The 15,751-nt window shown below is 40.4% G+C and overlaps 1 protein-coding gene across 6 annotated transcripts in view; it reads right to left on the bottom strand.

Moving 5' to 3' along the window:
- The window catches only part of mastl (microtubule associated serine/threonine kinase-like), a 98,305-nt gene that overhangs the window by 8,378 nt on the left and 74,176 nt on the right, over positions 1-15,751 (bottom strand). For all 6 annotated transcript variants that reach the window (XM_069914544.1, XM_069914546.1, XM_069914547.1 and 3 more), the window contains one exon: positions 1,408-1,546. In XM_069914544.1, the coding sequence (XP_069770645.1) occupies positions 1,408-1,546 (139 nt within the window). The remainder of the gene's footprint in view (positions 1-1,407; positions 1,547-15,751) is intronic.

Genomic DNA, 15,751 nt, shown 5'->3' with positions numbered 1-15,751 from the left:
CATGATGGAGCGGGTCTAGCTACAATTAGATCCCACCAGCAGCTTCATCTGCACTCCTTTCCACCTTCCATAGGGATCACTCTCTTGGTGACTCCCTTGTTCGCTCATCTCTCCCTATCCACCTCCCCATAAACTTTTGAGGTGCAATTCTTGCTCGTACCTTCCACAATCATCAGATTGCTTGATGTTCCAGGTTTCAACATCTCCAGTCTCCTGTGTGACTCCAAATTGGCAGTTTGCCAGTCCAAAAGAGTGACCTCCAGACTTGATTACTATCATGGCTCCCAGCTATTCTCCTTCCTTCATCTCACTCAATCTTCACTTCTTCAAAGTTCTTCTAAACGTATTCAGTTGATTTAGATATGTTATTGTAAGCTTCAATCCTGCGCTCTGCTTTGAATCCTGAACCCTTCTTCTACACGGATCCTACTCTCTGCATAATGCGCTGATATAAAACTCTGAACTCCCTCCTTTAAAGTTTATCTCACAATTAACTACTCGTATCAAATTTTTATGCACTCTACCTATTTGATCACTTCTGGAGTTGGCATCCACTATGAAACTGGCAGTATGCCAAGAACACATATTGCTAGAATCAGGAAACACAATAAAACTGAAGATTTAATATAGACCAGCTGTGGATCACTAGGTCTTATTTCAGTCTTCATGCATTCATTTTTTTGTCCTCTTTTGTATTTACTCTATTTCATTATTTTAATCATTTTCAAGTTTATCCAGTCTTTTAATTGCCTCACAAGATATTTTCAATTATAAATCAAACCATACTTCTATAATTAGAGTGTTTCATGTGATTCAGTTCATTAGTTCCATTTCGAGCAAGAACAGGTTGAAACTCTTGTTCTTTGACAGTCCAGCAAATCCTATGGTCCAGCCCATTTTGAATCTGTGGTACAGATCTACAATTATCCAAGATCCAACTAGGATCCTAAGTTAATTACAATTTTTACTAATCTTTAGCTACCCTACCAACCAATGCAACTTTTATAATCTTAACAGAAGCATTTCCAAGTTGGTGAATCTTCTGATTATCAATTTTTCCCAAAACCATTATGTTTTTCACAGTATGAAAGTATCTATAATTAAAAATAGATTTCCTGCTCATAGGAAGATGATCAGGGGCAATTTTTGTGGTCCAACATCAGCTTGATCCCAAGAATACTGGATAAGCGAGTTTCAACCTGTACTGTATTTGTTTTTTGTCTTTCACTGTTCTTTTCAATAAAGTACCTGGTGAGCTTTAAGTTTGGCTGAGAAAGAACTTGTGTATGCAATTCACTCCACTTTCCTCTTTACAAATATCGAGAGCTACTGAGTAGTTTCACTATTTTCTGTTCTGGTAACATCAAGCTACATGTACAAAATATTAAAAATGGTCAATTCTCCTACCGTGTGTCATTCTCAGGAGAAGCTCAGGGGCCAAGTAATCTGGTGTTCCCAGAATTCTATCCCACTCTGCTGGAGCCGGCCCTCTCCGCACACTTTTTGGAGTTCTATAAGGAGTTTGCATAATAGTTGGCAGTGGAGTCTGAATGGATAAAAAGTATAAGAAAGGATTTTAGTTATGTGTAACATATCAGTTCAAAGGAAGAATAACCACAGCTACATATGATTATGGGATTTTTTTTTTAATTACAAGAACACCAAATGAGATTTTGATTGAGAAATTTTTTTAAAAATTTAGACATTCAGCACAGTAACAGGTCATTTTGGACCTGTCTTGGGTAAACTTATACCTCTCATTTTGTTCGTTTTAGATTGGTCACAGTGTTTGAGCTACCGAAAGAAAATAGACAAACACACCGAGAGCAGTTCAGTTTATACAAATGTTTATTACAAATTCAAAAGCTGATTTCAAACTACAATATGCAAGCCCTTCCCAACTATACTTATCAATGCTCAGACTGGTCCCAACTGCCAAAGCGAGGCATCGACTGCACACTTGTAGTAGGTTGTCAGGGCGCCGGTAGCAGCTTCTCCACCTCCCCTGACCGGGACGTTGGCTGGACTCCAGAAGTTCTTCTTCTTGCTGAGTATCAAACTTCAGCAGTGGGACCATGGCTTATATTACCCAAAAACTGCTTACCCAAGCACCTATTCCCAGCACAGCAAGAAAAATAAGCAAGCAAGCTAGCATGCTAGGCTATTAACGAATAACATAATTTTCAGCTGATCACTTTGAATACAATGGTTTATTCTGCATCAAGGCTAGGCCTCTGACAGTCTGTGACCAAAACAAGCAGGAAGATTAAATGTTCTCGGTACACAGATGTCCTTTCTTCAGATAACAGCATCTCTGGACCCTCAGTGGAATTTTGCTTATGTCTGCTGATTCTAAAACACAAGCAGGTTCTCAGCCTTGCAGAACCCAGAGCTGCAAGTTTAAAAAAACAGGTTAGAATCTTCCATTACAGGACCATAAGCCCGTGCCACCCAATTAACCTACAATCCCTGGAATGTTTCAAACGGTGGGAGGAAACCAGAGCTTCGGGGAAAACCCACGTAGACATGGGGAAAACGTACAAACTCCTTACAGACAGCACGGGATTCAAACCCTTGTCTCATTCACTGGCACTAATCACTACGCCAACCGCGCGGATCACCTCAGATACAGAGAAAAGATAAAAGAATAACCATTTTAAGCCTTTCATATAATAAATTTGAGACTGCTATAAACCTTTGGTTTGTCACATTTGGAGTATTTGCTGTAGTTCGAGTTACAGGAAGGATGTGTAGGCTTTAAAGGGAGTAGAAGACTCATAGGCACACTACCTAGATGAGCTCAAAGAAGAATTTGGACAAAATTGGATTGATTTCTCTGGAATGTCAGAGGCTGAACAGTAACCTGACAGAAATGTACAAAATTATGAGAGGCGTGGACAGGGTAATTAGTAAGGGTGGAAAAGAATACAAGTTTAACGTGAGAGGGAGAAAAAGTTAAAAACTGCCTTGAAAATCTCCTTTTAAAAAGTGACAGGTGCCTAGTGGGAGATGGAAGAAAATAGCAATACTTAAGAACATTTAGAAGAAAACATGAACAAGCAAATAATAGAAGAATATGTTCAGGCAGATGGGATAAGTTTAGATTGACATCATGGTTTATGCAAACATGGCATCCCAAAGTGCCTGTTTCCTGTGCTTTATTATTCTATATGAATTAGGGACAGGAGCAGGCCATTGAGCAGCTCAAGCCTCTTCCACCATTTAATAGGATGACATCTTATCAGATTTTGAACAGTGCAGCCAAGACAGGCCCTTTGGCCTACAATGTTGTGTTAACCTATACAAACCTACTTCATGATCCCCTCCCCCAACTCCTCCCCCCCCCCCCCCACCACAGCCCATAACCCTCCATTTTTCTTACAATCTTACTTTGCCTAATAAGTCTTTAAATGTCCCTATTGTACCAGTCTCTACAATCACCCTCAGCAATGCATTCCAGGCATCTACCATTCTGAGCAAAAAAATCTGATTTTTCTCATCTCTGCAAAATTTTCCTCCATTCACCATAAATGGCTGACCTCTGGTGTTGGCTAGAACTGCCCTGTTAAAAATGTGCAAATGTAGTGCTGTCCACTCTATCTGTGCCTCTCATTATCTTAATACATCTATTAAGTTGCCTCTCATACTCCGTCACACCAAAGAGAATACCCGAGCTCGCTCATCCTTTCCTCATAAGAAATGTTCTCGAATCCAGGCAGCATCTTGATAAATTTCCTATGCGCCCTCGCTAAAGCTTTTACATCCTTCCCTTAATAAGCCAACCAAAACTGGATACAATACTTGTGATCTAACCAGAATTCTATAGAGCTGCTTGTGATCTAACCAAAGTTTTATAGAATTACAAAATTACTTTGTGACTCTTGAACAAAATCTCCTGACATAATGAAGCCAGTACACCTTATGCCTTCTTAACCAACCACAAATGCCTGGCACTTTGAGGAATCTATGGATGTGGACCTGAAGATCCCTGTTCCTCCACACTGATAATAATCCTGCTTACAAGTTTAATCTTTTAAAGTGTATCACTTCACACTTTTCCAAATTGAATCCCATTAACCACCTCCCGATCCATCTCTGTATTTTGTTGTAAACTATGACAACTACACTATACATCCAATCTTAGCATCACCTGCAAATTTACTAACCCAGCTTTCCACTTTCACATTCATCACTAGAAAAAAGATCCACAAATTTCAGGGATCTCTATGGACTGGTCACTGACCTCCAAGAAGAATACCCTCCATCTACTACCATGCTGTGCCTTCTCTGGGCAAGCCAATTGCAAATCCATCCAGCCAAGTTTCCATGGATCCTATGGCTCATGATTTAACCTGGATGCTGCATTCCCATCTATCCACACAACTTTATAATTCATTGTTCATCAAGAATCTATCAAATTTAGGGGAGGAGTCACGTGATGGAGTAGTGGCCGGACGGTGAACTCCAGCCCTCTCCAGAAAAGTCGGGAAAAACAAAGGAAAACACAAAGGCACAGAAATAAAAGTTAAAGAAAAGTGAATATAAAGGTGGAAAGAAGATGGCGACAAAAAAAGAAAAATCGAAATCAACGGTAAGAAGAGAGGAAGAGAAGACAACGGAAGAAGAAGGAGAAGGCCTTACCTGTTCGAAGAGGCCCGCGGTGGAGAGAGAAACCCGCTCCCTCAGGTCGGTAGAAAGTGGACTACAAAAATGGCTCGCTGAGCCGAGTAAAAGTGCGCAACCGCGCATGAAAAAAAACACACCGACGGGAGGGGGGACCAGCTGGGGAGTCGATCTCCACAGCCGGCAACGACAGCTGCAGAACACCTGCAGCAAGAAGAGAACACAAAAGACAATGGAAACAAGAAAGAAGAGAAGAAAAGGGCAACAAAGAAACAACAGATGGCCAACCCAGAGGAAGAAGAAGAGGAAGAGTACAGTGAAATAGAAGAAGATGGGAAAGGCAAGATAAAGGTTGTACTTTCTCTTATTAAAGGATACATGGAGTCATTTAAAGAATGGCAAACACAGGAATTTAATGATTTAAGAAGAAGAATAAACAACACAGAAGAGAAAATGAATAAAATAGATATGACCTTAACAGAAATGGGAAAGAAAATGGACAAGATGGAAGAGCGGGCAGCAGCAGCAGAAATGGAGGTAGAAGACTTAAAAAAGAAATTGGAGGAATCTAATAAAAAAGCTATAGAGACACAAGAACTGTTAGCTCAAAAAATAGATATAATGGAAAATTATAACAGAAGAAATAACATAAAGGTAGTGGGCCTTAAGGAAGATGAAGAAGGCAAGAATATGAGGGAGTTTATAAAAGATTGGATCCCTAGGATCCTAGGATGTCCAGAACTACAGCAAGAAATGGAAATAGAAAGGGCACATAGAGCATTGGCCTTTAAACCATAACCACAACAAAAACCAAGATCTATTTTAGTAAAATTCCTAAGATATACTACAAGAGAAAAGGTACTGGAGAAGACAATGGAAAAAGTAAGAGAGGGCAACAAACCACTGGAGTATAAAGGGCAAAAAATCATCATTTATCCAGATATAAGTTTTGAACTCCTAAAGAAGAGAAAGGAGTTCAATACAGCAAAGGCGATTTTATGGAAGAAAGGGTATAAATTTATACTAAAGCATCCAGCGGTATTGAAAATATTTATTCCAGGACAACAAAACAGACTATTCTCGGATCCAGAAGAAGCACGAAAATTTGCAGAACAATTACAAAAGAGACTGAGGGATGAAGACGGGTAATGAGAGTAAAAATGATCACGATTGATATGTATGTGGGTAAAGAGGTATAAGAGTGAATAGATATAATGTGCATACGTGAATGTATCTGTACTTAGAGGAAAATATAGATAGTATAGACAAGAATTAATAAGGGAAGGTAATGGAATAGAGAGAATAAGGAGGGAATTAAAAGAGTGACCTTTGTTACATATGAAAAGTGAAATCTTTTCTGGGGGGGGGCTGGGTGGGGGGGAATAGCGGTCACTACAAAATCAGTTGACGCTTGCGAGTGAATTCGCAAACCCAAATGGAGAGGGGAGATGTGGTTGTCCGACAAGGGATAAAGGACAACTCAGGAGGGGAAGGGGAGATTGGGGCTAAAGAAGATATAAATAGGAGAATAAGGAAAATGTTTGATGTTGTAGGAATGTTGTCTTATAAAGGGTTTAAAATAAGAAAACAGAAATGGAAAAGGAGGAAAGGTAATGATGGAAAAACGGAAAGAGAAGATAAACAAAGTATAAAATGGCTACGCTGAACTATATGACTTTAAATATTAATAGAATACATAACCAAATTAAAAGGAAGAAACTACTAAATTTACTGAAAAAAGAAAAAATTGATATAGCATTTGTCCAAGAAACACACTTAACTGAATTGGAACACAAGAAATTAAAGAGAGATTGGGTAGGACATGTAACAGCAGCATCGTATAATTCAAAAGCAAGAGGAGTGGCTATATTAATTAGTAAAAATGTGCCATTTAAAATAGAAGAGGAAATAATAGATCCAGCAGGGAGATATGTTAAGATAAAATGTCAGATATATTCGGAGTTTTGGAATCTACTTAATGTATATTCACCGAACGAAGAAGATCAAAAGTTTATGCAAGATATCTTTTTGAAGGTAGCTAATACGCAAGGGAACATACTAATAGGAGGGGATTTCAACCTGAATTTGGATTCAAATATGGATAAAACTGGGAAAAAAATTAACAGAAAGAACAAAGTAACCAAATTTATAATTAAATCAATGCAAGAAATGAAACTTTTGGATATATGGAGGAAACAAAACCCAAAAGAAAAGGAATATTCATACTACTCGGCTAGACATAAAACATACTCAAGAATAGACCTATTTTTGTTATCAGCTAGTATGCAAGATAGAGTAAGAAAAACAGAATATAAAGCTAGAATACTATCGGACCATTCACCCTTAATATTGACAGTAAAGCTAGAGGACATCCCTCCAAGAATGTATAGATGGAGATTAAACCCCATGCTACTTAAAAGGCAGGATTTTAGAGAATTTATTGAAAAACAATTAAAAATGTATTTTGAAGTAAATACGGAATCAGTGGAAGATAAGTTTATACTATGGGATGCAATGAAAGCATTCATTAGAGGGCAAATAATAAGTTATGTAACCAAGATGAAGAAGGACTATAATCAGGAAACAGAGCAGTTGGAAAGGGAAATAGTAAACATAGAAAAAAAATTAGCAATGAAGGAAGATACAACTAAAAGAAGAGAATTGGCGGATAAAAAAATAAAATATGAAACATTACAAACATATAAGGTAGAGAAGAATATAATGAAGACAAAACAGAAATATTATGAACTAGGTGAAAAAAACGCACAAAATCCTAGCATGGCAGCTTAAGACAGAACAAGCTAAGAAAATGGTATTGGCATCAAGGAAAAAAGACAAATAAATTACATATAATCCAAAAGAAATAAAGAAAAACTTTAGAGAATTCTATGAACAATTATACCGAACTGAAAACGAAGGGAAAGAAGGGAAAATAGATGAAATTTTGACTAAAATTTTGTCAAGAGTCACCAATGAAGTTTCCTTTATAGTAAAAGTGCAGAACATGTAATATTACACAAATTGCTTTTTGCCTGCCAATAAGGCAAAAAGTTGCCATGAGAGTCGCCCGGCACCCCTTACAGAAAGAGAGGAAGAGAAGCAAAAGAGAATCCTTTCAGAGTCACTGAATGTCCATGGATTTTCCTTCACCACCCCCACAACACCCTCTGCAGTCACACAGACTCCTGTTCAATCTATTGGCAACCCAAGCTCCAGATCCAAATCACTGACACAATCAGGAAATCTTCAGCGCCTGCGACTCTTTGGAAGTCCTTTTTGCCCCCAGCACCCTCTCAAATCCTGGCGCCAATACCTGGTTCCCATGAGCCAGATTCAAGCAGGCTGCAGCCTGTGCAGGTCCACCAACTGCAAGTTGTTCACTGCCGCCATGGTCACAGTCCTGCAAGGTAGTCTCCTCTGCTTTTCTTTAAAGGGGGAAGGGGGGTGTGAGATCTTTTCCCAGTTTCTGGTTCCCTGAACAGGTATGCTTCACCCAGGAGTTTGCAACCCTTTGTGGGTAATGCCATGCACAGACACCGTCATATTGAACAGAGCCATGGTTGCAGAATTTTAGTTTTAAGGCTCCTCTAACAGGCTCTCTAATGTTCAGAGCCGTCGGCATTAGGACAGGGCAGTTGAACCCTTCGGAGCAGTGCTGTGTCTCCGCTTTCTGAGGTCCACACCAGAGGCAGCACTGCCATTGCAGCAGCTCCAGCAGTGTTGCCTTTTTTTGTTTCCATCAAACCTACATTCCTGAAACACTCAATCAAGCCTCATTTTACTCTTCTGAACTCCAACCAGTGCAATTATAAATTCAAAGTTCTCCCAAAACCCAAAGGACAGAAAAGCATCAGTCTGCAAGCTTGTAGTACCTGCTTTGTCCACAAGAGGGAGATTTTAAATTGCACTGCACACTGGTAGAACTACAAGATCACAAAAACAGTATTAAAAGTTTACTGGAGATGCCCTTCCTGATCAAGGATACTGACCTGAAAGATTAGCCATTCTTTTTCTCCCATTGATGCTGCTTGAAATTTGCTGATCTTTTAGCAATTAAGTATTGTTACAGGAGAAAGGCACAAGTTTAGCCAAGAATCACCATGGAACATTAGGATCAATTTTGAACAAGTGAATTAGAATCTATTGTCATAAGCAAGTTTCAAAATTCATATAACCCCACCTTATAAAAATAAATAAGAAGTGTATGAAAATTCCAAGTAAGCCAATGCCTTTGGTTCAGGAATCTGATAGCAGCAGGGAATATGTTGTCCTTGTGCCTCATCTTCAGCTCATGTATCTTTCCCCCCCCCCCCCCCCCCCATGGTAAGAGTGCTGCAGTGGTCATGGCCTTGGGTGGTAGGGATCCTTGAGGATAAAGGCTGCTTTCTTAAGATAACACCTTTTGTAGATGTCCTCAATGTAGCGAAGTCTGGTACCAGTGATGACACAGGCAGAGTTAACAACACTCTGGAGTTTTTCTTGTCCTGAGCATTGGCACCTCTCTACTAGACAGTGAAGTAACCAGCCAGAATGCTCTCCACAGTACATGGGTAGAAGTTGAAGAGAGTTTTCGATTTCATACAGAATCTCCTCAAACACCTCACAACATATAGCCGTGGACAAGCCTTCTTCATGAATACATCAACATGGAGGCTCCAGGACAGATACTTGAGATATTGATACCCAAGGATTTGAAGTTCTTCACCCTCTCCACTACTGAGCCCTCAATGAGGACTCGTTCATGTTCTGACTTTCTTCTGAATTCCACAATCATCTTTTTGGTTTTGCTAACGTTGAATGCAAGGTTGTTGGTGTGACGTCAGTCAACAAGCTGATCGATCTCCTCCTGCATGCTACATCTCCCATTTGTTATTCTGCTAATAACCATGGTGTCATCTGCAAGTTGGTACATAGCATTGGAATTGTGCCTGGCCATACAAAATTATGGGTGCATAGTGAGTAGAGCAGTGGGTTAAGCACGCATCCTTAAGGTGCACCCGTGTTGATAGTCAGTAAGATATTTCCAACTTGTACTGACTGTGGTTTTCCGATGAGGAAGACAAGAATCCTGTTGCACAAGTGGGTGCAGAGGCCCAGATGAAAAACATAGCAGGCTCAACTCTAGTAGTCATTTGTCATTTCCTTATGATTATCTGGACAACTGATTTTTCATGCAAACAATGAGAACTTGGGCATAATGCTTGAAATGGAAAAGTCTGTGTGAACTATAGCCTGGCAAGGTACACATTCTTCAGAGAAAGGAAGGATAAGCTATAAATAACAGGGCAAAACAAATCCAAAACCTCTGGTTTTAAACATAGTTTATAACAATTTTGTTGCGTTCCAAAACTAATTATTAGCAATAGAAATAGGAACATACAGTGGACAAAATAATTTGTGTTCTCGTGTCTCTTGGCTGCAGTTCTTTTCCTCAAATAGTCTCAAGGGAAGTATAAACCTGTGTTTCAAGTTTGCTGTAATGATCCTCTGATTCTCTTAACAAATTTATTGAGGCAACGGTCATTTATAATACTCTAGCAGTCCACAGCTCAGGCCAACACAGGAAATGGCAGTTGAATGTGGTGACTGGCAATGAATCATGCAGGCTGAAACGCCCGTTTCCATAGGCCACCGGCAGAGCAGTGAAACTGGCCAATCACCACTGGTGGATTACAGGGGCCCCAATTGGGGCCCGGGCAGCCGAAGTAACCAATCAGCAGATGGCCCACTTAAGCCACACCCCAGTGGTGACGTGGCCGAGCTGACTATAAAAGGCAGAGCTGCCAGTGTCAAATAGTGTGTGTGTGTGTGTCTTTCTTCTCCTGCTGATTCGAGCTACAGCCTTAAGGCTTTATCCGAGAGCTACAACCTACCTGTAGCCATAGCAATCTCGCTACAATACAATAAAAACCCTGTTACCCAGAATTTAAGCAATCAAAGTCTCATGCAACTGGCTAAAAAAAATGAAATAAATAAGTGAAAAGTACAAATGATTAAAATTGGCAGTCAACCCCCCCTAGCAGTCAGTTTGCTAATCATACATGACACAATCTCAAGCAAACAGGAAATTCACTTATCCGACATCTACCAATCCCCATAGGTGCTGGATACTGGGAGTTTTACTGTACTCCAAATCATTGTACTAGATACAGTGGTGAAGGACTCTATCCAAAACATCAAACTCTCTTTCACAAAGTGCAGCATGGTTAGTGCAACACTGTTACAGACAGTGATCAGGACCGGGGTTCAAATCCTGCACTGTAAGAAGTTTGTACCTTCTCCCCATGTCTGCATGGGTTTTCCCCGAGGGCTCTGGTTACCTCCCACTCTTCAAAACGTACTGGGGATGTAGGTCAATTGGGCAGCATGGGGTCATGGGCTGATAGGAATCTCTAAATTTAAATAAAAACAATTAAATTTTAAAAATTAAATATCAAACCCTGTTTTTTTTTTAAAAAAACTATCATTTAATATATTGCCACTGGTCACATTTTATTCAAAAATTATTTATGCAAAAATCTATTTTGCCAAGCCATCAGATAAACCACCTTCACCTCCTCTGACTTGGAAAAGCAGCATCCCAACCTGGTCTCACTTTTCACTTCCTCTCTTGACAGGCAGATGTACGAATTTGAAAATGTGCACCTCCAGATTTAAGGACAGTTTTTTTCCTGCACTTATCACTTTTGAATGGACATCTTATTAGTATAAGATGATGCCTTGCAAATTAACTGTACTTTCTAATCACCATATCCTGCAGTTTTGTCTGATGAGACTATACACAGTATTTTTGTTTGATGTGATACTATACCCAACACCTTTGCTTTACTAGAACACCACCTTACTGCTTACTATCTACAGGCGGACTTACTGGACAACATGCAAAACAAAGTTTCTCCACTGTATCTCCAGAGTACACAATTCAATTTAATAAAACACCAGGTTCAACATATGTGACATGTCCATTCACAAAGAATGTTGCAAATATGAACAAAAGTTCAAATTTTCTATCAAATTGTTTGTTTTCCAGAAATAAGTATAATTCTCTCATATGATGATTAGACTCAAAGAGACAGAGTAACAGAGCATCGAATCTGCCCTTCAGCCCAATTTGTCTTTGCCGACTAAGTTGGCATTCTGGACTAGCCCCATTTGCCTGCATTTCATCCATATTTTATTTACTTTTTATATCAAGAAATCTTTCCAACTCTATTGAATGTGAGAATTGTGCCGCCTCTACAGTTTCCTATGGCAGCTCCTTCCAGATATGGACCACATTCTGAGTGAAAAATTTGCCTCAGGTCCCTCTTAAATCTCTACTGACTCATCTTAAATTCTAGAATCATCTACCCTAGAAAAAAGACTTGGTACTCACTCTATCCACCATTAGAAACTTCTAGGATGACCCCACAGACTCCCACACTCTAGGTCAGCCCCTGTAGCTCAGAAAGGTAGAGAAAGGAAGAGGAGGGCAATTGTGGTAGGAGACTCCATAGTTAAGAGGACAGATAGGGGATTCTGTGGACGCAGCAAGGAAAACCGGATGGTGGTTTGCCTCCCTGGTGCCAGGGTCCGGGATGTTGCTGCTCGTGTCCCGGATATCCTAAAGTGGGAGGGACAGGAGCCAGAGGTCGTGGTACATGTAGGTACCAATGACATAGGGAGGAATAGAGAAGAGGTCCTAAAAAGTGAGTACAGGCAGTTAGGTAGGGAGTTAAAAAAGAAGGACCGCAAAGGGGGTAATCTCTGGATTACTCCCTGTGCCACGTGACAGTGAGAATAGAAATAGAATGAGATGGAGGATTAACACGTGGCTAAAGGGGTGGAGTAAGGGGCAGGGTTTCAAGTTTCTGGATCACTGGGACCTTTTTTGGGGAAGATGTGACCTGTACAGTAAGGACAGGTTACACTTAAATCCCAGGGGGACCAGAATCCTGGCAGGGGTATTTGCTAGGGCTACTCAGGATCCTTTAAACTAGAATGGTTGGGGGGAGGGAGCAAAATAGTACAGAGCAGTAAGGAGAAGGTTAGAATGCAAACAAAGAAAGTTTGTAGTAAGCATTTGAATATGGATGGGCAGGTGATAGAGAAAGGAAATGCTCTGGAAGAAGATGAAGGGCAATTGGCAGGAAAAAGAAATAATGTTGTTATTAAAGATGAGGGAAAACAGGGATTAAGAATTGGGAAATCTCTGAAATTCATATATTTTAATGCCAGGAGTATTGTAAAAAAGGTGGATGAGCTGAAGGTGTGGATTGATACTTGGAAGTATGATGTGGTAGCGATTCGTGAGACATGGTTGCAGGAGGGATGTGATTGGCAGCTGAATATCCCTGGGTTTCGTTGCTTTAGGTGTGATAAGAGTCGGAGGGGCAAGAGGAGGTGGTGTTGCATTGCTTGTCAGGGAGAATATTACAGCGGTGCTTAGACAGGATAGATTAGAGGGCTCGTCCACGGAGGCGATTTGGGTGGAACTGAGGAGTGGGAAAGGAGAGGTTACACTTGTAGGGGTGTATTATAGACCACCCGGAGGGGACCGAGACCTAGAGGAGCAAATCTGTAGGGAGATAGTGGATATTTGTGATAAGCACAGGGTTGTAATTATGGAAGATTTTAATTTTCCACCTATAGATTGGGAAACACATTCTGTGAAAGGGCTGGATGGGTTAGAGTTTGTGAAATGTGTGCAAGATAGTTTTTTACAACAATATGTAGAGGTGCCGACCAGAGAAGGAGCAGTGTTAGATCTACTGTTGGCAAATGGGATGGGTCAAGTGGGATGGGGTTAGTGTTGGCGAGCACTTCGGGTCCAGTGATCATAATGCCATCTGCTTCAATGTCATTATGGAAAGAGATAAGTCAGGGCCAAGGGTTGAGGTTTTTGATTGGGGAAAAGCTAGATTTGAGGAGATGCGAAAGGACTTACAGGGTGTGCATTGGATAAATTTGTTTTATAGGCAGGATGTAGTAGAGAGATGGAAGTCTTTTAAAGATCAGATTTTGAGAGTGCAAAAGCTTTATGTTCCTGTTGGGTTAAAAGGAGGGGCAAAAGGTTTGAGAGAGCCGTGGTTTTCAAGGAATATTGGAAACTTGGTTCGAAGAAAAAGGGAGGCGTACATTAGGAATAAGAAGCATGGAATTAAGGAGATGTTTGAAAAATACATTGAATGTAAGAGGAATCTTAAGAGAGGAATTAGGAAAGCTAATTTCCTCCATTAAGAGGAGGAAAGATTAAAACAAGAGGTCATGAGTTAAGAATTAAGGGGCAGAGGTTTAGAGGTAACATGAGGGGGAACTTCTTTACTCAGAGAGTGGTAGCCGTGTGGAATGATCTTCCGGGAGAAATAGTGGCGGCGGAGTCAATTGTATTATTTAAGAAAAGGTTGGACAGGTATATGGATGAGAAAAAGATGGAGGGTTATGGGCATTGTGCAGGGAGGTGGGACTAGAAAGGGGTGTTTGGTTTGGTGCAGACTAGAAGGGCCTAATGGCCTGTTTCCATGCTGTCATTGTTATGTTATGTTATGTTAAAAGAAGGTACGAGGAGACTATAGCAAGCAGGGTGAAAATTAATCCAAAAGGGTTCTACTAATATGTTAATGGTAAAAGGAAAGCGAGAGACAAAATTGGTCCCTTCGAGAATCAGAGCGGAAAACTGTGTGTGGAGCCTAGAAAAACGGGGGAGATATTGAACAGTTTCTTTTCTTCGGTATTCACCAAGGAGAAGGATATTGGGATATGTGAGATTAAAAAAAAAGCAAATTGGGTAAATATGGAGAATATAGTGATTACGAAAGATGTAGTGTTAGGGCTTTTGAGGAATATAAAGATGGATAAGTCTCCGGGACCAGACGGGATCTTCCCCAGGACATTGAGAGAAGTAAAGGAGGAAATAGCAGAGGCTCTGACGGTAATTTTCCAAATGTCATTAGAGATGGGGATAGTGCCGGAGGATTGGCATATTGCGCATGTGGTTCCGTTATTTAAAAAGGGTTCAAGGAGGAAGCCTGGCAATTATCGGCCTTTAAGTTTGACGTCTGTGGTAGGTAAATTAATGGAGAAAGTTCTTAGAGATAGTACTTATAAATATCTGGATAGACAGGGTCTGATCAAGAGCACTCAACATGGATTTGTGGGTGCAAGGTCCTGTTTGACCAATCTGATTGAATTTTTTGAAGAGGTGACTAGGAATGTGGATGAGGGTAGCGCGGTGGATGTTGTCTATGGACTTCAGGAAGGCCTTCGATAAGGTACCACATGGAAGGTTAGTTAGGAAGGTGCAGTCTTTAGGTATAAATTTTGAGATAGTCAAATGGATTGAACATTGGCTGAAAGGGAGAGGCCAGAGAATGGTAGTGGAAAATTGTCTGTCAGGTTGGAGGCCAGTGACCAGTGGTGTGCCTCAGGGATCTGTATTGGGCCCATTGTTGTTCATTATATACATTAATGATCTAGATGATGGGGTGGTGAATTGGATTAATAAATATGCAGACGCTACTAAGATAGGTGGAATAGTGGATAATGAAGAAGGTTTTCAAGGATTGCAGAGGGATTTGGGCTGCTTAGAAAAGTGGGCTGAAAAATGGCAGATGGAATTTAATGCTGGTAAGTGTGAGGTGCTTCATTTTGTTAAGAAGAATCAGAACAGGACATATGTAGTGAATGGGAGAGCATTGATGAATACAGAAGAGCAGAAGGATTTAGGAGTAATGGTACATCGTTCCCTGAAGGTAGAAACTCATGTGAATAGGGTGGTGAAGAAGGCTTTTAGTATGCTGGCCTTTATTAATCATTGCATGGAATATAGGAGTTGGGAGGTGATGTTGAGATTGTATAAGACGTTGGTGCGGCCTAATTTGGAGTTCTGTGTGCAGTTCTGGTCGCCTAATTATAGGAAGGATATAAACAAAGTGGAGAGAGTGCAGAGAAGAATTACCAGAATATTACCTGGGTTTAAGCATCTAGACTACAGGGAGAGATTGGGCAGATTAGGTCTTTATTCTTTGGAGCGTAGAAGGTTGAGAGGGGATTTGATAGAGGTATTTAAGATTATGAAAGGGATAGACAGAGTGGATGTGGATAGACTATTTCCGTTAAGAGTAGGAGAGATTGAAACAAGAGGACATGA

The sequence above is a fragment of the Narcine bancroftii genome, chromosome 1 (assembly GCF_036971445.1).
Source record: "Narcine bancroftii isolate sNarBan1 chromosome 1, sNarBan1.hap1, whole genome shotgun sequence".
In the NCBI taxonomy this organism is placed as follows: Eukaryota; Metazoa; Chordata; class Chondrichthyes; order Torpediniformes; family Narcinidae; genus Narcine; species Narcine bancroftii.
The sequence above is the reverse complement of the archived record's forward strand: the minus strand, read 5'-3'. Positions and strand labels throughout refer to the sequence as shown.